General features: G+C 43.6%; 1 protein-coding gene across 1 annotated transcript in view; it reads right to left on the reverse strand.

The window, feature by feature from the left end:
- The window catches only part of FNDC3B (fibronectin type III domain containing 3B), a gene marked incomplete at its 3' end in the record, with an annotated part of 196,792 nt that overhangs the window by 61,026 nt on the left and 110,970 nt on the right, over positions 1–24,796 (reverse strand). Inside the window, exons 6-7 of the mRNA XM_084267407.1 lie at positions 23,665–23,955; positions 4,259–4,317 (exon numbers count right to left, since the gene is read on the reverse strand). Of these exons, the coding sequence (XP_084123533.1) occupies positions 4,259–4,317; positions 23,665–23,955 (350 nt within the window). The remainder of the gene's footprint in view (positions 1–4,258; positions 4,318–23,664; positions 23,956–24,796) is intronic.

Here is a 24,796-nt window from a genome sequence, read left to right on the forward strand (position 1 = left end):
CTATGACTACTCACAAGGACACACGTATATATTCCGCGTACGGCAAAAACTGTGGCCTTTCGTGAACTTTAACAATCTGTAAAGAGTTAGGGTTGGGTTTTTTTTTTTAGTCTCTTAAAATAAGAGAAAGTCTCTTACAGACTAACTGCTAGAAACTTTTAGACTATTACTCTGAAGTCTGTGTGCAGACATTTCCACACAGAGGATAAAAATTCAAACCCAGTTGCTAAGCTGGTCCAGCGACACCATTAACTTCTGTCCGATACAGCACTTGGCGTGGCTGCTGCCTCAGCGGTGGTATGTACACAGGAACTGAGGTTTAAAAATAAACACCAGAAATCGTTAAATACAACTCTTAGCTGCACCGAGTACACACAGCAAGGGTAGGAAAAGCAAGTGAGGGGTCACTGCTTGTACAATGAAGTCAGAAAAGGCAAATCTATACCCTGCCCAGGTGTAAAGAGCAGAACAGCACTGCATACGTCACTGTGAACACTGGGAACGGATTTATTTGTATGGCTAGAGATAAACCTATCTGCTGCTAACAGGCTCGGGTTCATATCACTTCATCTCTTCAGTGTCTGGTTTCATGGCCAAAGCCACCGCTCAGCTTCACCAAGGCACTCCTACTTTTTTGCAGCTTTGCTGTGGAAAAGGGTGTAAGTTAAATAAACAGGGCTATGATATGCTGAGAATGACAAGCAAACCCACTCAGTAGCCTTAACTCCAACTTCTTCTTGCTTACAGCTGGGAAAAGCAGCACCTTTGGAAATATATGGACCAGCCCGATCCACACTGCAAGGAACAGCACAGCTAACTTCCCCCACAGTGGGCTGAATGGCACTACTGAACGTGCAGACATTAATCCTCAGCCCTGAGAGAAAAAACAAACCAGTTTATTGTTCAGTAACGGTGCCCTCCTTTCATCCAACTAGAATATAAGCAGGCAGAGCATCTCTTCATCAGCTGGGCAGGTAAACCTTGGTCGTTACCCCAGACTGTCTCATCTGTCCCCAAAATTGTTGTGCTCGCTTTGAACGGGATGAGCTTGGCCTTTTAGCCAAGACCTAACAAAAGGTTCTCCCACAAGGAGTTTTGTGTGTCTGCTGAAAAGCAAAGTTAATTAGTTTCTGAAAACTTCTCAGTTTACACAGTAAATGCCTGCTTTCTACACTACCAAAACTCGGTGGTGTAAATAATTATTTTATAAAAGCTCCTGGGAAAGAATCCCAGCTCCTGCACTACTTTAATAAGGTTACAGGACTGATGAATATCGGTCCTTCCCGTCTTTCAGGTAATGAACAATGTTTCTGTACAACTTTCATTATCTTTCAAATTCCGGGTGAGCGTTCACAGGCATCGTGTGGTTCGGGGCTCATTGTATGTGTGAGAACTACACCGCAAGCAACATTCATTTACTCTCTCAAGGGCAACGCCTGAAAGACTCCGGGGTCAAATGAATTCACGGTTATCACCGGGTCGAGATTTCCCTTTTAAACTACAGCTCTAATCCTGCAATTTTAGGCAAAAATCCTGATGATTAAATATGAGTTTCTCTGCAGAGCAAGTCAGCAGGAGCAGGCTGCCTCGTGGAAAGTCAAACTAATGCTCCAGCTCTGGCTTCGCGGTCCTGCGGCGTTTCCTGGTGGGAGGTGATGTCCTCTGAGCCGCTCGGCAGCCATGCTGGCAGTTGCAGTGATGCTGCCCCCTGCCACTTTGGAAACCCAGAGTCAAGTTTCCCGTCCCTCACCGAGGTATCTGCTTCAGAGAATGCTTACTTTGTCTGCAATAAATGTGAATTAAAGATGTATTTCTATTTAAATAAAAACATCGGGGGGGGAGGGAGGGGAAGGATGAGGGCGTGGGGAGAAGGCTTCTTTTAAAGTGTTTGCTGTCAAAGGGATAAAACTACAACTAAATTTATAGTTTGGTTTCACATGTCAAACAGGTAACATCTATTATTGAGAACAGCCTTCTTATAAATTCGTAATTTACAACCTGTGTGTACGATGCACTTGGGAGGATGAGAGAGACTTTGTCACATAGAGGTCCCGGGACAAGCCAGATTCCAGGCACTGGGGACAGCCTGTCAGGAAAACATTGCTGCATGCACCCCGACTGGAATGTGGCACTTTCTAGTTGCCCAGTGAGGGAGGAAGAACGGACCACTTTCTAATGCAATTTTTAAGACATACCTAAACAAACCCTGAGAGCTGCATCAGGACTTGAGGTCAAACCCACCCCTCAGCCCCACTGAAGCGCTTTGCTATGTGTTTGGTTGCCAGCTGGGATGGGAGTCTGCTGCAGGAGTTGCTGAGACCCCTTCAGATGGCTTCGCCACTGCTGCTGGCTCACACACATCAAAGCCACGTGCTGCAGACACAGCACCACCCCACGTGCCGCTGCCTTACAGCCCTGCGCCATCTCGTTACAGTCATACCATTTCCTTCCACACAATTATTTTCTACACATATTTTCTTTTTCATTCATATACATGCAAGGCTCACCAAGAAATATGGCCCAGCTGACTGTTTATGCATAGTATGTTTTATTCCTATCAGATCCAATACTGACAACACACACAAATAACCACTCTCACCAACTGATGGTTTGTGAGACTTCTATGACTTTAACTACCCCCAAATGTCACAGTCAGAAAGAGACTAATAGATAATCCCCAGCACCTTCTCACTAAATGCCATTGTTCTGCACTAGCATTTGTCATGTTTTACATATATATTTTAAAAGATTCTATTTTTAAGTGATTCAAGGAAAATAATTTTTGTCTATTTTTAGGGTTTTTTCCCCCTCTACTTCAAATGCTCTCCTTACCATAACTCTAAGTGCACAATCCTGCAAACTGCTGAGATACCTTCTCACCTCTATAGAGGTAAGTATGAAATAACACATTTCTCATGTCAGCTCTCCAGATGTTTGTAAAAGGCATCTAGCTGTGGCATTTTATCAGATGAACAACACTTGGGTAAGTCCTTGGTACAGAAATACCGACTCACTGCACAATAAACTAGCCTTATTTTGCGTTAAGTGCACTTTCTTCTCTTCTGATCTCCCAGAAACTCTTCTCTCAAGTTTTCAGATTATTCCTGTGGCTTGTTTCTACATGACAGAAAAGCAACTTTCCTTGCAAACAGAAACCTGGGCTGTAGCCCCTGGTACTGATCATCTCAGCAGGTCTGGTTTAGATTCTGGCTGGCTTTGAACCTGCTCTCGTAGATGCCGTAAGATCCAACACTACTCATTGAGCGATATAAGACTGAACACCTTTTGTATTTATTCACAACAAAAGCATCCAATAGAATGAAGTCTAAAAATAAACCTCAGCCTGTGCTCACGCCTGCCTCACCCCGGGCTCTGCCACTTGTGCCCCTAAGGAACAGCCACCCCTTCACACTCCCACCGCTGAGTTTCATTGTATCTGCTACTGCTGAACCCAAGGTTGAGATAAGTTTTCCAAAGGTTACCCTGTTTTATTTACTGATTTATTCACCAGCTTTCCAGCTAGATGGAGAAAGGCCTGAGCCCTGAAGAGCAAAGGAGATAAAACCCTCCAAGCACAGCCATCTCCCTCTGCTTTCTCTAAGTGCTTGTTTCAGCCACTCATTTAAACCCACAATACTCTTCTGGCTTTCATCTGACACACCAAACTAGAGAAACATCCCATTCAAAGGGCTTACAGCCAGAATTATTAATACCCTTACCTGCTGGTGGCAGGTTAACCAGCAACAGGGTTATTTACAGAGATTCAATCCCAGTAAATTCCACGCGCTTTTACAGCTCAAACGTAGAATATCTTAATTTCCACTGAGTAACAGCATTAGCTATGAGTACAGACAAACTGCTCATGACACATAAAACATCAGATTGGCTCCAAAGAATGTCTATCAATACAATTTTATATAGATATATATAAAGTGTAAATATAAATATAAGCCCAGGTAAGAGAGGGTATGAGCTATGTAAATCCCCGCCAGTGTACCGGGCTCCTGAGTCCTGGAGTTGTCCCTTGAAAACAGGTGACTGATTCAGTGCTTGCAGCAGGATGAGCCCACAAATACCCACAAGCACAAAAGATGCTTCCAATTCATGTCCCAGCAAAATGAGTTAGACAGTAGATTCATCTACTGCTTGATTTCAGGAAAAAAAATCAGAGGTGCTGCCCTGCAAGGTCACCAGTACGCTGTGACACCATCTACTTACCCCATTTGTATTTTGTGTGTGTATATTCGGGATCACATACCTGTGGTTTCTCCATTCCAGAAAGAATGTCTTGAACCCTTTTTGTTTCTGAATCAAATTCTGTAAAATAAAAGAACGTGGAAATAGGAAGAAAAAAATAAGTGACCGAAATGAAACAAGTGTGTCAGCTACGTCAATGATTGCTCAGGAATTTTTAAGTACAGAGGACACACATTACCTGCACACCACCATCAGTTTTGCTCCTGTGAATTCAAGGTTTGCAGTTACCTGGATTAATATTTTAAAAATTGCAAAAGAGAAAAAGGAGGGAATGAAACTTCCAGTAACTGCAGATATTCAGGAAGTTGGGATTATTCCTAGAGGTGTCTTCCACCAATGATGTTATTACTTGTGATGTCTTTCACAGAGCAAATCCAACCCGTTTCCAAAGCTTGGCCATGGAAGCAGCCCAGGGGTGTCTACATCTGGACCTCATCCTGTTTGTTAACCAAACACACCCTTACCCCGCTGTTTGCAGAGCTGGGCTGTCCCCCTCTTTGCCAGAGCACCAGGCTACTGGAGAGGATGAGCATCCTCTTCTCATGCAGGAAAAGCCCATCCGAGCTGCACAGGGTACTTGGTCTGAGCCCCAGCACCCACCCTACAGCTACCTGTTCTTCAACACTGTCATCACTCAGCTCAAAGCTCTCTTAACAGCCACCTTTCATCTACGGGGCAATAAAGTCACGCCAGGCTGATCCAGACACCCAACTAGAATCCTCCCTCCCCAAGCCTTGTGTTCTTGGTACAGCAGCTCTTGCAGGGGCTACACACAGCTGTATTGCAGGGCAGGTTGCAAAGTACTTCCCCAAAGTCAGATAGATTAACTGAGCACAGAAGGTGCTGCAGAGGCCATCACCTGAGCAGTGGCGTCAGCCTTTTCCCCATCCTCCCCCAAAAAACCGTCTTGAGGTAAAACATCAGCTTAGAATAATGAGGTGACACAAAGCAGCTTTATTCTTTTTGGACCACAGCACAGGGAGGCCTCACTTTCCACTACAGAATTCTCTAATGGAAAACTAGGAACATATTTTTTCTGGGTTTTTTGGGGGGAGGTTGTGGGGTTTTTTTCAAGTCAACGTCAAAAGTTTGCTAGCCAAAGCACAAGAATACACCATGCCTAAAGCAAAGGGAGCAGGACCTCTTTCTAAAAAGCATACAAACCTGGCATAGGAAGCAAAAAATATTAATAAAGAGAAACTGGTAAGATCAGACCAACAGCTTTCACAAATCATTCCCCCAAAGCCTGACCTACTTCTCGTAGCCCAAGAATGTGTCTTTATTTTTGTCTGCGACCTGCTTTAAAAAAGTACATCTTCTTTTTTAAAATTCCATGTGCTCAGCTGCCAAAAAATAGATTTGGCTGAATGCTGGTGGCAGAACTCCAGTCTAAATGCCCATCTCTCCCTACAAGAATGCACCTTGGTGTGGAGTGGGAATGACAGATCTCCTGCTCCATGCATTCCTGGATTCCTTTCAGTCTCAGCCACTTGGAAAAAGAAAGGAGCAGTAATAATTCAGGAGAAGAGGAGAGCACAATTGTTTTTTTCCACAGCAGATAACCCTTAGAGTGCATTATAAAGTGTATAAACTGGCAGGATTTAGACAGCATAAAAAAATACTGACTTGAAAAATACACAGATGGGCTAAAACAGCTAAGGACGAGATTGAGATGCTGATCCAAGGAAAAACATCATCAAAGAGTGGGGCGTTGCAGAATTGAGGGCTCCCCTCAGCATCAGTACAGAAGTAGGACTGAGCCACAAAAGCCTGGATCCAGATCTGGAAACTGTGGAGGTCCTGGAGGCTTATCTCGAAGGGATGCTAATCAGAAGCAGCTTCTGCAGCTACAGAGCGTAACAAAAATGCTGCTACTATTTTATTGAAAGTTTATGGTTATTATGTCACCCCTAATTACAACCCCCAGAAGCTAAGCGTGAATCATTCTCAACCTTAAATCCCAAACATGTGGACTGAATTTTCCTTCCTCTCTGCTTTCTAGCAAGGATGCTATCTGTGTCGCACCAAGCAGAAGAGGAAAATAAACCCCAAAGTCCAGAGAAATCTCACTTCCCTCTCCTGGGAAGAATGATGGCTTTGTACAGTAACTAAGTCCTCTGACCCTCACAACTCAGGGCTGAAGGTTCAAACTGCTCCATGTACAGAAACTGACTTGAAGACCCAAGAGAGTTATTTGCTGTATACCCAGCAAACAAACAGCTGGAAAAGATGCTCGTTGGTCATCTCAACACAGACTCCTGTGAAGGAAACTTATCTAATAGGACCCCAAACATGTACCTTGTTCACAAGGAGAAGGCTCCGAGTACCAGACACACTGCAGCTTTGAGTTAGTAAGGACACATGTGCATTGACATAGACCGTGTGGATATTTAGAGTTCATATAGATAAGCTGGAGGTGGAAGAAGAGGAAGTCTTCAAATATTTTGAGATGAGGGAGAGGGGGAATGAGGGACACACAGACCTGAGGTGACAAGGCGAATGCAAAAAAAAAAATTCATTAAGAATCAAATTTAAAGTTGCTGAACAGCACATGTACATGGACGGGCACTGTGTCACACTGCCCAGAGACCAACATGTATGGGATGGAGCACAAGTGCTGACCAACTACCCCAGCGATCCCCCATGCTGAACCTTGGAAGCGTCAGCACGTGAGCCTGGGCAGGTGTGAGGGCTCACTGCACACACAGCACCCACACCAACCCTTCACACCTATGGAGACAACACAGCCCACATAAGTGATTCACCAGTGCCACCAATCATGAGGACAGCAGCAAAGCCAGAGAAGTCTATAGCAAGGAGCGCCCTTACATCAGAGCCTGCGGAAGCACTGTCCCGAATGGGAAGGACAGCGTGTGCCTCAGAGCCCCCGCGCTGAATCAAAGCCAGAACACCCCCGTAACAGGCAATGCTCTGTGAAAGGAGGGCGAGGGTAAGATTCAAGACAGAAAGCAATAAATATGCACAAGTGAAGGGGACCTCAGGGGAGGTCACCAAGCCCCAAGCTCTCTCTGGCCAAAGGCTGGGGAACAAACCACAAAACAAAGCTGCCTCATGGAAAAACTTGTTAGTCCAACTGAGAGCAACTTTTCTGGGAGAGGAAGTAGTTCACAGAATTGTCATCTTACAGCATTTTAAATACTTGGCTTCCCATTTCAAGAGACGTAACAAGTCTCAGGCTTGTGGTTCACTATCCAGAGTCTCCTGCACTAGACTAAGCTAAGGAGAACAAGACCTGTCCAGAATCCCTCCCTAGGTAGGACGTCAGTCTTACCTCCCAACCTCTCTCACAACACATTCAGTGTCAAGCTCAACGTCCTTCTCCCAAGCTAAAAAAAGAGCAGAAATCCCAACCCCAAAAGTTTATGCTCTATGCTGATAGTATGGACTTGGTGAAAAGACGTTTTTCCTTGTTCATTATTATTCTTACTTGTCAGCCACTGGGGACTCTTCTACTCAATCAGATCACTGGAGCATTTGGGGACAAGGAGCACGAGCATCTCACAGACATCACAGATGCCTTAGTGGAAAGGTGGGAAAGAAGAGGAGGAAGCACTGATATGAAACAAGAGGCTAAAATTCAGAAAAATTACCTTTAACTGCTCAGGAAAGATGGTGGGTGGCTGAACATGACTCACATACTTAGCACTCCCTGTCCTCAGATAACAGATAGCCCATTTGCTTTTAAACCCTCATCCCCTCCTTTATCTTCCTCAGCTTGCAGAGCATCTGACACAAACATGTAAAAGCTCTGCATGTCAACAGCCCAATGTTAACACTGGCCTTGTAGTGACCAGCAGAAGACACGCTGCTTTCCTGCTCTGCCATGGGCAACAGGAGCTCAGTCACGTCAAGGAAGGGCCCAACTAACACTTCAGGTCATTGTCCCGTTATAACTTTTCCTCCCAACATCTGTTCCCCACATCTGCCATGGCAAAACTCTTCTTCCTCAGAGGAAGCTGGGGGTGGGGATGAATTCCTTGCTACTGCTCAGTGGGGTCCTCTGAGAGACAGTCAAAAAATCTGAGTTATCCTGCAGATCACAGTGTCTAAGAGGGATTATAGTTGTCCCATGCTACAGCGTTAGGTTCTCATTCCCAGGCTGCTGCTTGTTCAGATCCAATGTTTCAGACTGACCTTTCACAGCAGAGACACCAGCTGTAAGACCTGGACCACATCTCAGATAGTGTTTTGGTCTTTTCAGAGTTTTGGGCCATCACCAAAACTCTGCAGATACAACCAAGAGGAAATGCCCCCCTAAAAACTAAATACTCCCCCAGCAGCTGTTTGGTGCTAACAGGGTTCCAACGTTAAGTCCTGCTGAACTAAAGCCTTTTGTTATATGCTTCTCAGCCTGTGCCTATGTTCCTTTCTGCACGTACAGTACAAATACGATGTTCAGACCTTTCCAACCATATTTCTGAAGACCCATCACAGCTTCAAAACAACCCAAGGAACAACCCCCCCTCAATCTTGTCATTTCAAGGTAAGTTTGAAGTTTCTACAAACAGTTTTCATGTTTGCATTAAAGACAGCTGTGTATGTAAATGGTCTGAAAAAGCTAAAAGCTCTAAACTAATTAAGATTTTCCCATTGCAAATACACATTTTAGGTTTGTTCTGCATTCTTTCCTTTGCAGAGAGGAAAAGGTCCAGCTCAAGACTTAGCTTCTGGCCACAGAAAGTATTTACTGTTTCAACAGCCTTTCCATTCCAAGGGAATGACATCAGCACCAGCGCTTCACAAACTTTTAGTCTAATTCTCAAGCAGAGCTCCACGCTCGCAGATATGCCAGTCATAACACGACATGCTTTCTCAGAATTTGTTCCAGATTTACCGGGGCTGTGACCAGCTTTAATGCTAGGAAAGATCTTTTATCAGTCACGTACAACCTACAACCTGCAAGACAATGAACTCTCCGAAACAACCCAGCTCCTTTTGTGAGCTTCCTGCCAGCCTCGAAGCTTAAGACACCAAGAAGAGCACGTACAGGCTTTTATCATTTCAGAGAACTGCAGAAATACGCATCCAATCGATATTATTTGTACATAAACTAACACTGCGGATGCTGCGCTGAGGCTGAGTCACAGGAACTGGGACTGGAGGGGATGTGACACGGTCACTGAGTTCATCCTTCTGCTCTGCACCATGGTCATCTATATCTAAACCACCCCTGAGAAATGCCTGCCTAGCCTGTTTTGTAAAAAATAAACACAAATAAAATAAATAGCCTCCCACCCCACGTTTGTGGCAATCTCAAAACATCCTTAGCAAGACAACCCAACTCTCCATATCACTGGGCTCAGCTCTCCCTGCTGCACCTTAAACCTAATGCTTCTTTCCTGCACACCCACCACAGATGATTTCATCACCGCTTTCTTTGTTTCAACCTTTCACATATTGGATAGAATTTTTTCCTTTAAACAAAGCCAGCTCATTTCTTCCACACCTGTATTTACCAGACCATGGGTCTCACTTACTGCCGCCCTCTGGAATGGTTTTTAAACCCCTCCAGCCTTTGGGAGATGCCAAGACCCTCACAGCACCAAGTAAGGATCGACATGCACCAAGTAATGACCGACACAACCATTGGCACAGCTCACTGCAAGGTTTCTTCTTCTCTCTCTCTCTATATGGCAAACAACCCATCAGTTCTGTACCCTGCTGTACCTCCCAGAACTGCTGTGCAGAACCGTGACACAGGAAGAAAGAAGAAAAAGCAGGTTTGAGATGGCTGAAGCATCATACATCACTCTTGTCTCGATCAATCTGCTTTTCTTTTGAGGACATTTTATTTCTCCTGTCCTCCTTCCCTTCCCCTCAATCCACCAAGCACTCAACCCTATTCAAGCCTGATATGGGTTATAATGTAATAAGCATCAATCCTTATTCCATCCTTCAAGTTCCTAATGAAAGTATTGAATAAAATTAGACCTAGGACAGATTCCTACCTAATCCAGTTTGATGCATCTTTCCACTGATCACACAGTGTTTTATGCAGCTCTTCTCAGCACCACATCCACAACGGGCAAAATGGGGAGCCCTTTAGAATAAAAAACAACTTAAACAGTCTATGACACCATACTACACCAATGAAGATTTTTAATTAAGCCTAAAAATACCTGGATGAGATTTCTTAATATCAGATATTTCAAATTTCTGCTCACGACATGAAAGCTAACAAAATCTCTAGAGACAGAACACGACTGCAGTTCCCATGTCCGAGGTGCATATAGGATGTTATCTTACTTTAAGAAAAAAGATCATTACAATATGTTCCAGTTCTTACAAAAATTGCTGTGCATGAGCATCTCACAGAAGTTTTCTAAGAGCCTACCCACTGTTGCTACCTTAATTCTCCTGCTAAAATGCCTTGCTTCACATCTTTGAGCTTATCTTTCAGTTTTTGACCTTAAAAACCAGACCGTACATAGGCAGCAAAAAAATCTAGCCACTCCTTAAATAACTGAAGGCAAACAAAGCAAAAAACTTGCATAAAACCCCCAGTAGCTTCCATTTTCACACCTCAAATAAGAGAATAAAACCATCCTCCAGCCATCCTGCCTTGCTGGGATGCAAAGTAAAAGCTAACTGATGCGTTTGCCCCATCACTACTGTAAACCAGGCACAATCCCTGTTTCAGAGATTCCCTGGCCACAGTCTGCATCTGCAACCTGCTAGGTTTTACCTTGGCTGTTTCAGTGTCCTACTGTCAGCTGGGCAGGATACCCCAAAATGCCCAGAGTGCAAAGTCACGTCGCTTGCTTTGTGTCTTTGCTTTGAGCCATCCTCTTTCAAACAAGAGATACTGGCTACCCCAGGCAGGCATGGATTCCTGCAGATGTCTGCAGCTTCTGCTGAAATGTACTGTCAGAAGAAACGTTAAGTGCACTCAATCCTCCCTGTTCACTAACATTGTTTCGTGGTGTTTTATGCTTGGGATGGAGCAAGGGAAGTACTGTCAGTAGTAATCTCCAAGGGAAGAGAAATGCTGGATGCAAGGGACAAACGGAGTGTAAGTGACATGTTGGGTTTGTTTTTCTCTGCTTCGTTGCTGCTACTGCTGGAAGACAGCAATAACAACTCCTACTTTATTGGCTGAAGATCTGAGCGAATTCCTACTGTGAACACGCAGTCGGTCCATTAGAAGGCAGAAAAGGGCTTTCTTAGTAAAACAGAGCAACCTCTCCATCTCCATCACGTATATTTTACATCTTAAGAGAGCGCTCTGTACGTCTCACAAAGAAGATAACGGAGGCGATGCACTCGCTGCATATGGCCACAGCTGGCTGGGTTGGAAGGAACACCAAACTAAACAATGACATAACCCACAGCAACAGAGAAAGCCCGAGCTGAATCTGCTGGAACAACAAGCCGCTCACACACAGGACCTCCTCTCAAACCTCTCTCCTTTGTACTTTTGACTCGCTTGAGCTTATTTTCTGTGTCAAAATAGTTTTTTTACTTTTGGCAGCTTCCCTTTGGCTGTTCTGCTAAAGCAGCCAGCACGCTACGTGGGATTGGGAAGCTCTGTGGGTAAGCAAGGCCGCTACGCAGGCTGCTGCAGGCCCTGGCTGCCCCTCTGTCTTTTTTGTCAATGGCACAGCTACTTCGTAACAGAAGTAGCTAACTGAGAGTAGCCATTGCCATTTCTGATGACTTTTATTAGCCTGATTTTGATGCTATAGGCTGCAATTTCAAAGCACTCTTTAAAGCTTCGCTAGCATATGCACAATCTGCTGCAGCGAGCATCCCCGTGTGTGAGGCAGGTGGAGGTAACTCTATGGAGTAGTGACTCCTCATTCTGGGATACCCTCATACGTGACAGCTTGTAATATGGTTGAATTTTTGTTGCTGAAACTCTTCAGCTCCATCTAAAGCACTACCCTTACCAGCTCTGAGCCTCAGCGGGCTCGCTGGCCGAGGAGGGACGCACACTGCTGCCCCATGGGTTGCAGCTGAACCGGTCCCAGGAAGAGCAGCAGCAGCTCGATGCCATGACTCAGATAACACAGATAGACTAGGAAAACAGGTTTATTTTCCTCTAGTCTTGTCCCTTCTAGATGAGCACTGGGTATCATTATCCCATAGCCCACTGCAGTTCACCAAGTATGATGCTACGAGACTGAAGTCAGTAGTTAAAAACAAACAAACAAACAAAAAGAGTAAGATATGCCCTCAATTAAGGAATTATTTTAATCAAGCATCATCCCTTCAGGTACTTTGTTCAAGGCACAGGAAGTGCCTAAGACTGCTGAGGGAACTGGCATAACGTAAATTAAATTATCTGTGGCTTTTTGGTTTTACAAAAGTATTGCTACTCTTCCTTCTTGAATTTCTTCCTTTTCTGTGTTGTCTCTGATGTGGTTGGGTCTGTAGGAGCTACGTGTATCTGATACATCTTTGCAAAACATTTTCCTACCTATTCTTTCATGAGTTTGTGAGCTGCCTACCTGCCATTAATGCCTTTCATTTCTAACAAGAGTACTTTTTAATTTGACAAGGAGACTAAAAGGCTCTCCTACAATTCTCCTGGAGATCCTGACTCACTCTCCAGGTAAAAATCTGATGTTTCATTCCTGCTACAAACTCTGCCAACAAACGTTAACCTTTCCTAGATATCAACAAAGTTCTTCAAATCTCTCATGATAATACTAAAAAGTACTGTCTTCTCTTCCCAGCCCTGTCACTGATGGCTCTGTCACATCCCACTACCAGCTTGAGAAGCAGCAGACAGCACCACCATGGCTTGATCACTCTCTGGTCTCCCTGTTGAGGTCTACTCACGGCAGAGGTGATCAATGAACCTTCAAAGAATGGAGGTGGAAGGCACAATTCCTGTCCAGCACAGTTTCTAACAAGTCTACCTAGTCAGCCTACCAATACTGAAAGAGGCCTACAGGAAAGTGGGAGGGACTGCTCAACAGGGAGTGCAGGGACAGGACAAGAGGTGATGGCTTCAAGCTGAAGGAAGACAGGGTTAGGTTAGATGTTAGGAAGAAATTCTTTACTCTGAGGATGGTGAAGCCCTGGCACAGGGTGTCCAGAGAGGTCACGGAAGCCCCATGCCTGGGGGTGTTTAAGGCCAGGTTGGATGGGGCTTTGGTCAACCTGATCTAGTGAGGGTGTCCCTACCCATGTCAGGGGGTAGGAACTGGATGGGCTCTGAGGTCCCTTCCAACACAAAGCATTCTGTGATTCTATGATAAGTCTCCAGTGTCACCAGCTGAGGGTTTTGAATCCTGGTGGCTGCCCCATGCCAATCAGAAAACATGTTTTTTTTCCTTTGAGATCTGGTCTCCAGTGCAGGGGGAGAACAGCATCAATACTGAATCCAACCCATAAGGCACCTTTTTTTCTTGACTCTCAAAACTATGACCATGGGAACAAAAGGCCAATAAAAGCCTTTGATAACCTGCCCATTGCACACAATACCAGCATTTTCCTCATCAAACACACAAAAGTAGCAAAATAACCTGCAAAACTGGGTATTTGCACAGGAAAACAATCAGACAGCACAGCCGAAACGGACACCATAGGAGCTCCTAACTCGGTCAGGATTAAACAGAGCTCCTCAGCCAAAATTAACAATCTCCTTGGCAATGAACCTCGAAAAGCCACTGCGTTTGCTACAACGATACGAAGGAGCAGAGCCGTAAAGCTGCCCGTTATAGTTGAAGCAACTTTAAGAAAACAACCAGGAGCCAAATTTTGCCCTCATTAACGGCTCCTCATCCTTGCTTGAATCAAAGAAACTAATGGAGAAATGTCTTCTTTAGATTTCACCATGGGTATGGAAAAGCACTTTGGGATGCTACATTTTAGCCATGACCACTATTTCACTCTCAAATATAGTTGGAGAGTTCAATGCAAGCTTTATGAGAAGGTAACCAGGGAAACTTTCCCTAAACCCAGATAAACGCAGAAAATGTGTCACCCTTGCACTGTTCTTGCTTCTGTCTCAACATTTGTATTAAAGCAAGAGTGTTATCTCTAAGCATTGATTATAGTATCTCTGTGCTTTAGACTCCACAGGAGTTTTCAAGACAAAAAAAATCCCTCCAAATTATAATGCTTGTAATACAAGGAGTTTTCAGGGAGCCCGCACTGGGGTTTTTCACTGTCACCTTAGCGAATGGCTGCAGAGTAACAGCATTTTTTGAATGAACCTCAGCACAGCTTTTGTGTTACCAATGCAAATTATTGACCTTTTTTTCTAGATGAAGGCTACATGATAATCAGAGTGCAATGAGTGGCAGTGGAGATCACAATAATCCAGAAAAAGAATGAACTTTTTTTTTTTTTCCCCCCACTCAGGCCAGGCTCTGCAGCTCAGAGATGGGGAGATGAAGAGCTCCCACTCCCTGCTTTAAATCAACCCAATCACCTATGGACAGACTGACACCACAGCAGTAGCAAGTCATCTTCCTCATGACAGATGACAATCAATTTCCTTGGCTAATCCCAGCCTAAAGCTGTGTTGCAGACAAGTCTGAATGATGAACTATGACTCTGTGAGCTACAATCAAATTAAATTGTTAAACAAATCATATTAATCAAGATCAGATGCTAAATTCCTACAGTAAACCACAGGCTGATGTGATGTTATCAGTGCCCTCCCACGCCTGTGATGTGAAGGGTGCACTCAGGAGAGTTTAACAAACCTGATCTATAACGTCCGTACCAATTAACAAGTAGCGAGCTGGAAGAGCTGCCCATATAATTAGCAGTCCTGTATGAGATGAGGGCAAAAAACCACAATCTCAGATAGTTGCACAACCAGTCTCACCACTGAGAATCTTTCTAAATATTTATAATATTCCAGAGAAATATCCACCTGATCACAGCTTGCTGGGAAGGCTTCGCCAAAGCTACAGGAATTTCAGCTCGATCTGGATTTCATTGCCCAGATGAAATTCAGGCAAAAGTCACATGAATCACAGTAAATCAAAGCAGCTGTGTCTAAGCACAGCTCCATACAGGAAAAGAATAAACAAAACCCCAAACCCAAGCTCCAGGACAAAAATCTTTTGTAACAAACCTTGGAGGAAATCAAAAGGGCTGCTTCGTTTCAGAAGAACATCTCTCTGTTCTGTTAATTGCAAAACTCAGAGCATCATCCTGCATTGCCAAAAATAAAGGTTTCCCCCCACATACAAAGCAGAAAACATACTGAAGGTCACAAAGGCTTTTGAAATCAAAATTCTACCCTTCCTCAGAAGAGGTAAAACTAACCCATGGGTTTTCCAGCACAGCCTAAGAGACTGGGGCAAACAAATCCCATTAACTTCATTCAGCGGGAACATGAGATTTCATTTCACCGCCTTTGCAAGTCCAAACGAATATACAGACAGGCATTGTTCAGAACATCTGGGTATACATATAAGGGTTATTCATCAAATTATTAGACTTAAAGGTGTTTTATTTGTATACTCCAGGGGGAGGAAATGTTCCACCTCTTCCCTATAAACACCCTCTCCCTTCTGGCTCAATGTCCCAGATATTTCCAAATAAGGGAAACATGCTTCCCTTCCTTTGTCGGTGGTCCACCTTATCTCCTGCTAACTGGTGAGAATACACTGTTTATCTTGCTCTGTCGGTCTGAGACCTTGTGTAACTCTGCTCCCCAGCACAGGGATTTAACCACTGAGCATTTATGCAGGATGAAAATGTACTTGATATGCTGTGGGTTTTTTTCTGGTGGGTGGATATCTATAAATTACACAAATTCCTAGGAAAAAGGCTTAGATTTCAGTATTCTGGATTTGACAGTTAGTTGCAGCAGAAGCTGCAAATTCTTGAGATGATATGAAGATCCCCGGGGGGAAGAGGTTGTGCCTTACATCACTCGGCATTGACTTCTTGATAAATCATGGAGCTCCCTCTGCCAAGGAGATCCTGCTGGCAATATGAGACAGGGGAGGGATAAAGCAGATAAGGAGAACATGGGGTTGAATAGGATTGTCAAAAACAGCCTTGGGGAAAAATTTCAGCCACCGTCACAGGGGTTTTGAAGTCAGCAGCAAGGTCAGATGACAGCCCTGGAGCCAGATTTTCCCCACTATTTACTAGGTATGCCCTGCACTTTCCTAGGTGGACTTCGAGCTGTGTTTCTAGTCAGCTAGCACACTTACAAAGATTAAGGGCCTTTGGCTAAGGTTTATTTTGTCTGAGCTTCAGTGATGAGGCTGAAACGTATAACCAGAATCACAGTCACCCCTTCTGCCCTATTTGTCACTCGGAGCCGTGGATGCCCAGGATACCTAGTCTCCGAGCAGCTTACAGCCATGCCAGATGAGACATACCCACAGCTACCCTGATGTTTTGTTTGCATTTCCTGTTAGAAAATGTCTGGGTGAAGCCAGGTTCAACACATTCATATTTGCCTTTAAAATTAGCTGAGACTCAAGATGGGAGATTATTGCGCCATTCATTTTAAGAGGCGATGCTTCCATTTAGCTGATGAAGATAATCTCTTATCAACAACTTCTGGTCCCTAAGTAGCTGGTTCTTCAGTCTTTCAAGATAAGTGCATAAAAATAGAGCACGAGTATCTCCTCTCTCCCTGCCTCAGCCCCCCCAGTTTGCCAGACTCCGTGCTAAGGAAGCACACAACAGCCCTCTGTGGGAATGCCACAAGGTGGTGTGAAAGAAGGTAGGGCTGCCACAATGCTCAGGCTTCCTGTAATCTTTGGGTTTCTTCCTGAGCATGAAGACAGAAGGAAAGTACCTCCACGCTCCCAACATCTGACACGAGGACACAACTTGCACAGGCTTGTAAATTCGTGGGAATTATTTTGCATGCAGTGGACTTCTGGGAAAGAGTTGGTGGAGATGCAACTAGAAGGAACTAGCAATGGGCAGCTCAAAGCAAAACACTGCTGGGTTTGGGGCTGGGCAAAGCAAGGGCTGAGAGAGGGTGTATATTGGTGCTGTCCACAGACTTGTTTTTCAGTACCACTGATCTACTTGTGATATTTAGTTTTGCCTTTCTCCATCAAACCCCATGACACACGGCAAGTTTCAGGCCAGCAGAGGGAACAAGAGTTGTTTCTTCCCCTCAGCACAGGGTCCTCCTTGGTGATGCTGGATATATATCTTAGCAACTTTTTTTGCTGATGAAAAGACCTAAATGAAGCCTCATCTGGATAAATTCTTGCATACATACAGACTGACATCAACTTGGGAACATCCTTTCCTTGAACTCTACTTAACATCAATATGTTTCTAATATATTCATTGGTCTATACAGAGCTCATTTAAGTGGTTACTGCATGAGACTATTAGGTAAAATGATCCCTGATAGAGAATCTGTGTGGTCTAGCTAATGGAGCTGAGTCTGGTACACAAAGGTGTACTCTCAGCATGTCAGAAGTATCTTGAACTCCAAACCATTCTGTTCTCTGCCTGGACGAGCAATTTCACAGCCTATTATGTTAGAAAGAATACAAAAGATAAAGAATGTTTAAGAAGCAGGCATATTTCCAAATAGAAACAAGCAAAACCACAATCTTGGCCATGATGAAAGAGATAAGGTAGAAGCACAAGAATATCACCCTGGAAATTCCCTGGTGTCACAAATTAACTCTGATTTCTCAAGTTCAGACTAGTGCCCTAATGAATGCATCCTATTTCCTCTCACTTATTAAATCTTGAAGAGAAATAGCATGCACACAATGCACAATACATACTTCTGATTAGATATAAGTCTAAACAACTGAGCCAAGTAGTAGTATTTGCTGAAACTATTAAAAAATGCGGTAGGAACAGCAATCCTGTTCAGATTTCATATGCGATGCTGATCTATACTCACAAGATTCAACACATCTCTGTTTCCAGTAAATATTGTTTCACACTTCATTACTTGTATAATACTAAAATTCACATATCCTGACAGATGTATTTTAGTCTTCAGAGTGGTTTTTTTCCCCATGTTACTCATAAAATCACTGTGTAGGGTTTGATGGGTAGTCTTCAGCAGACAGTCTTGTTAAATCTCCTCATTTTATAGAAGCAAATGCATTTAGGGAAACCAGGGAAGCCACACTTACGTGGGGGTATTTTGGATAAGAGAACCATTTATGACAAATTCTGGCTGCAGAACATTTCTACATTGGCATAACAAAGGTCTTTACTACTATGTGCCAAACCATCAGTTTCCTGCTAAAAGAACACAGAAGTTACAGATACTGCCATAGAGTTTCTCAGCTTCTGGGCTTACACAGACCAGAAGTGATGAAGCTGATCTTTTAAGGTCTTAAATCTAGAGGATATACAGGTATAGATAACACTTACAGCTCAATGAGTTTGCAAAATGGATCCAGGACCAAAATAGAAAAGAATTGACAGGATCTAGAATGAGTAAGTAGAGGAACTTTGCCTTGTTCCTGTCTGTGCTGAATCACAGGTCCCTCGATTTCCCTTTAATTCACAGGCTCTGGGTTAAAAAAAACTTGATACAATTAAAAAAAACATTAAAATAAACAGACACCACACACACTTTCCCTAAACATTTTTAAATCTTATAAAGAAGAGAGGAAGAACGGTATAGGGGTGTATGAAGAAAGCAGCATTCTAGTTGAGTCTGTATGTTGTCCCCCACCCTGCATCATTTACTAGCAGCTTGCGGAGCGTATCCCACACAGCTTGGGGTACTTAGTGGTACCAACTGTCACCAAAACCAGCCCAAGTGTCCCATTACCAGTCAACTTTACTACTTCAGCTCAGAACTTCTGTTTTGCACAGTTTGCTACTTTTGAAGCGTTTCCAAATTAAAACCACCACAGTTTGAAAGCTCTCTTGCTAAGCTCCTTTTGCACAGGTTCCTGAAGCATTCACCTCAAAAAAATGAACCAGCCACATCTCCACACCAACATGCAGAAGAACTTTTTCATGGTGAGGGTGACAGAGCCCTGGGAATGTCTGGGGTGTGGAGTCTCCTTCTCTGGAGAGATTCAAGCCCTATCTGGATGCCTGTCTGTGTGACCTGTCCTAGGGACTCGGCTTTGGCAGTGGGGTTGTACCCGATGATCTCTTGAGGTCCCTTCCACCCCCTACAGCTCTGTGATTCTGTGATCTCCTGAGAAACATCCATCAGCAATGCAGGCAGGAATATGAGGCAACCAAGGGTTTCACCTTAGGGAATACCTGCAGGCTGCTTCAGCACACAAAAATCAATTTAAGCTGTAACAGTAGGAAAGCAACATCTTTGTGTTTTTGAGCTGGTTGTATACATATGACATGGCACTACAAACGTTTCTCATCTCTCCGAAGCCTACAACTCCTTGAATGAAATAATTCCAGCCTTTTGTTTCTCCCTTCTCCAGAGATAAAGCACGTCAACTCCTCATGGAAGAGACAAGCTGCTCAGAGAAGCAGCAGACACCAAGCCAGCATCTAGGCACCGCTCGAGGCAGCTGAAAAGCCAATCTGCTTTACTGTGGGTCAGGAAGAGGCAAATAACTTCAGCCAGTTCCAGAAAGAGTTAAGTTCACAGACATCAAGTTGAAAAGCAGTTACTCAAAGGACTGGGCAGGACTAAGGCCCAGGTCACGCTGGACAGGTCTGGATGCTGGTGAAGGGCAGGGACTGGTGTGCAGGATGGGGACAGGGACAGACTTGCAGGCTCTCCAACAGCAGCATCTCCATCGAGACTGCTGAAGACAGACTGCTGGGCTGGATGGGGCTCCGCTCTGACCCAGCAGGACCAAACCTTCTCAAATCGTCACAAAAAATACTTTTTTCAGAATGCTCACACAGAAGTGCATGCGACCACCCCTTGAGCTGCCTCCCTGCACAGACTGGCTCTGTTTATTCTGGCACCCAGTTCTCAGCACCCACCCAGCTTCTGGACAGGATGCACGTAACAATCCATCTCCCACTTTCTACTTCTACCTATTTAAAGTATGTAGTTTTGACACTCTTGGGTTCTTAAATTTCAGTGAGGATTGAAGAAAAAAAAAAAAGGGGAGATTTTATCTGAGGAGAAAAAAAAATGTTTTAGCAAATAGGCAAAAGCATTATAAGAATGTTCACAACTGCTTATGTTCCCACAGTACTCACAGCCACACACAAAACTTCTCAAACTACCAGACTGCTACATGACCAAGCAGCGAACCACTGCGCACACGAGAAGGAAGTGACTCAGACTGAAATTCATAAAGGACAGCATGAATGGGACAGGATTTCCGCTTACAGCTCTTTCTACATGGTGAGGCTCCTTTATAGAAAAATAAAATCCACCACCACCACAAAAAAATACAACCCCACAAAACCAAAACCCCTTGATCCCTCCCTCTCCCATTCAGTTTTTAAACCAGCTCTGCAGAAAAGCTACAGCATGGATTTTAAATCTGACTCCCTACAAGTCTTTTGCCTGTACAAGACATCATCCCTCCTGCCACAAAACACACTCAGAATAGCTGCTAATTTTTCAGACTGTTATAAGCCAACAGTTGGGTTTTTCTCCACTCTAAAATTGCATATTTCCAGCATAAACTAGAAGCCTTTATTTACAAGAGCACCTTCCCAATATACAAACACAATGCTGTCAATAGACAAGGCCAGAGGAACTGCACTTATATATCCCCAGTCTGTAATTTCCCTACTATAAAGGTGTCCTGACGCTATGCTACAGCACCAGCCCAAGAGAAGGGTGTATCTCAGAAGTACCAAGATGTTTTTACTGCATCATCATGCTGTACAGAGTGGCAGAGCAGAGCATGCACGGGATCCAAGGGGCAAGTGAACCAAAGTACTGCAGAGTCATTTACTTTATTGAAGTTCTCCTTGACCCTGCTTACCCAAGTGCATGGGCATAATACACGCAACGAGTGTCTGTACTGATGGAAAAGTACATGGTTATCTCAGGTCTGGATTTATGTCAGACCTTTCCAAGGAAAAAACTAGGGTTGCCCTTGCAATGTATACTGAACAATTTCTTCAGTGTTACTCTCACAGGAGCCCATAATAACAACCAGAATTTGGGACACACGTGTCTGCTCCAGCTCCTAAAGCCCCGCACCCCGGCAGGCAGCACCACTGTCAGTGACAGCAGCGTGCCAGGAGCTGCCTCACTGGATTGATCCAACGTCCAAGCACCTAAAGCAAGTGTGCCAGCTACCACTGCACAAACATCCCCCCAGCCAGACATGAAATGATAGGCTATAGACCACCACATCACAGTCTTAATTAAGAAGTTGATTCAGATAAACCCTTCACCTCCAGTTCACCCTCACCTCACTAAGTTCCACTCTACATTCATACATGCTTACTTGCCTCTTAAGAGCTCTTTGACTAAATGATTTTCTAAATAAAAACTCTTTTTTTAAATAGCTTTTCCAGGCTATTCTGCAATTCCAGGAGCTGCCACACAGCACCATCAATTTTTTTAACCATTAGCAGGCTTGAATCGATAACACATCCACAAAGAAGTGGAAGTTTAAAGAGCTTTGTTGCTTTTTGCTTCTGCAATGTTCTTTTTCTTGGCTATTGTAAACACACTGGTGTTTTAGCAGCATGAACCAAAATTATCAGCTGTTCCCAGACTGCTCTTAACTCACACCCCAATTACCTGCGTGGCCACGCTCATCAGGGTATGGCTGTGTTAGTCAGGCATCAATGAATAAATCACAAAATGACCCAGGAAGAAACAGAGAAGGAAAATATAAAGCAGCAGCTACTTTTAGAAGCTTATAGATACCAAGGGGAAGCTTATTTTAGGGTTTTGTTTGGCAAGTTGGGTTTACTGAAGGGTGGGACAGCTGATGGTCTCCTGTTTGGGACTTCTTCACATTTTGGGGGAAGGCCCCATCATTTGCTGCTCTCAGCTTTAAGGGACACCCTGGCTGACAGACTGGATGAGCCACAGCCCTGACGTCACTCATTTTTTCCTGGCATTTTGAGAGCGTTCACGCTCTTCTGCTGGAGCACAGCAGACCACTCCAAGAGAAAAAAATAGATACAAACACAAAGGTCACAGGAAAACCTTAAGCTTATGTATCTTTAAATGAAATCTAGCTATTTTATAAGTGACCATTCAGGCTGAGTCAGTACCCAGTAAAGCTGTATTGCCATTTAGCTGTTAAGACTGTAAAGACCCAGGTCTTTGCCATGGGTGTTTCCACACACAGCTCATGTATTCCACCACAGACTTGAGTAAAAACATTTTAAATAAAAATAAATAAGAAAGTGAAAGTTCACATCATAGAATCACTAAGCATACTGAGTTGGAAGGGACCCATAAGGATCATTAGAGTCCAACTCATATATAAGCTGACTTACAAGAAATAATTAGGAAGTCTAATGCAGTGATTAATTGTCTTGGATTAAAGAACTCCCAAATAGAATCAGCAAGGAACTGTAACAACCCCAGAACACAGCCACACATCTTCATTGCTTGCCATGCCAGCACCACCTTTTCCTCTTCAGCTATTAAGGTACTTTCATGAGTATTTCAGTTTACATCTCACAAGTCAAAGCACACAGCCAAATCCACACACACAAGATACAGATCATAGAAACCCATGTTGTAATCAAAGGGGAGACTCTGAAGTGTGTTACGTTATGAATACTGTATTCACACTGGGTCTAAGCTTGCTTACTACATAAAAGTTTGTTGAGGCCCTTGGAGCTGTGGCTGTCAGCAAGGAGGCAGGCAGTGAAGAGAAAGGCTCAAAGGAACGACGGATTATAACAAGGTACTTAGTTAAACTTAGGTAGAAACAGCTATCTGCATAATAGCTTGGGATAAATGAGATTTGAGTAGATGAATGACCTACTGTTTTCTTGTAAAATTTTTAAAATTATAAGCCCCAAAAAACATTTAAGAAAACTATTCCCCAAGTAGTAATATTTATTTGGCCACTAATTCCAAAGGCTAAGATTAAGCAATTTCTTCTCAAATGTCTTGTCTCAATTCATGGTACTTCCATTGAACTTTCACATCAACAAACTTGTTTTTTCAGTGATGGTGTCTAAACTTTCTAATAAGTTTACCACATGTACCTAGGAGTAACAAAGCAGTGGTACCTAGTAGTCAGGTTATGGTCCAGAAGGATTTTTGTGAAGAGTCGAGATGCCTGCATGAAGAGCTAAATAAAACCAAGAACTTGCCTATAAAACACATTTCTGCTTCCAACAGATAAAAAGAGTATGCTGCTGCATCTACCAGGGAGTAGTCATGAAAGATGGGGAGGCAACCGGTTCATCTTACAAACCAAATACAGTACAGCAAGCTCAACGTTTCTACTGAAGTTCACACTGTATTAACACTGTCTTGACGTGTGGGTGGTAGTGTTTTTTGGCATAGTTACTAGGGCCATATACAAGCACTTGTAAGCTGGAAAGGTGCAATAAAAATGAATTAAAAATAAATAAAACTCTCTTTACCATGTGGGTCTTGTTCATTTGCCTTTGGGCTGCTCCTCGCTCTGCGCTCGGGTTTCTTCACCGCCGGAGCTCCCCCGCTGCCGCCTCCGCTGCCTGCTCCATTGTGGCTCTTTGCATAACCATTGTACACAGTGGCACAGCCGCCTATATGGCTTTTGTAGATGGATGAAGGAGGACTGTTCAGACGGTTCTGGCGATCAATCTGCCTGTCTTTGAGTTTTTTGTGCTGTGGTTTGCTATACTGATCCTCCCTGGTAATATAGCTGGACATCCCATATAGTGGTATGATTTCTGAAATGAGAGGATTCACCCACGTGAACTCAGAACAACAAGAACACTTGAATTTCTTCCAGAAAATGGAATTCCTGGCTATCTCTAAATGAAACAATGCCAGATTTCTCCTGAGATGGATCTTACAAGAAACCAAGGGAATTTTTACATTAAAAACGCTTTTCTGCTGGACTGTTCCATTTTTTTGGTATTATATTAAATGTGCTCATTTGCTGTTTGAGATTTTAAAACCTACTGGATAGGCACACACGAACAAGTAAAATAAAGCAATCAGAGTGATAATTTTCCCCTCCTTTTCAGTCTTTTGTGTTCTGGGGACATGGACTTTAAGGAAAAATCCAGTGAGACTGACATTTATGAAAAACATTCATAAGTTCACAGCAGTTTAGCAGTTTCCTCCCCAGGGCCAGACTGGATTGAAGCAGCTGAGATGCCCTGGTTTCACTCTCCCATCACTGCCTACATGCAATTTGATTTCCCAGTATATAAAGACTTTACAATCATGTCAAATCTTCCTGCCTAAGGAGAGAAGTGCAGCATGTAGTGGAAGTTTTAGGTAAGTAAAACTAAGTAAAGCTTGAGAAATATATTAAATATATGTACACTTCAGATACACCTCCTTAAATACAACCTTCCCCTCCAAGAAGGAATATCTCTACCCTGAGGCAGGTCAGCTTGCAGGAACATTTTCCCTATAGTTCAATCCTTTTTGCGCTTCACTTCGAGTCTGAAGCTTGAACAAAATCACACCCAATGCAACAGGGGTTTTTGCAGTTTTCAGCAAAATAACAATTGACACTTGATATATACTTCATCTTTATTTTCTATACCCATTCAGAAG

Source organism: Gallinula chloropus, assembly GCF_964237585.1.
Source record: "Gallinula chloropus genome assembly, chromosome: 8".
Taxonomy (NCBI): Eukaryota; Metazoa; Chordata; class Aves; order Gruiformes; family Rallidae; genus Gallinula; species Gallinula chloropus.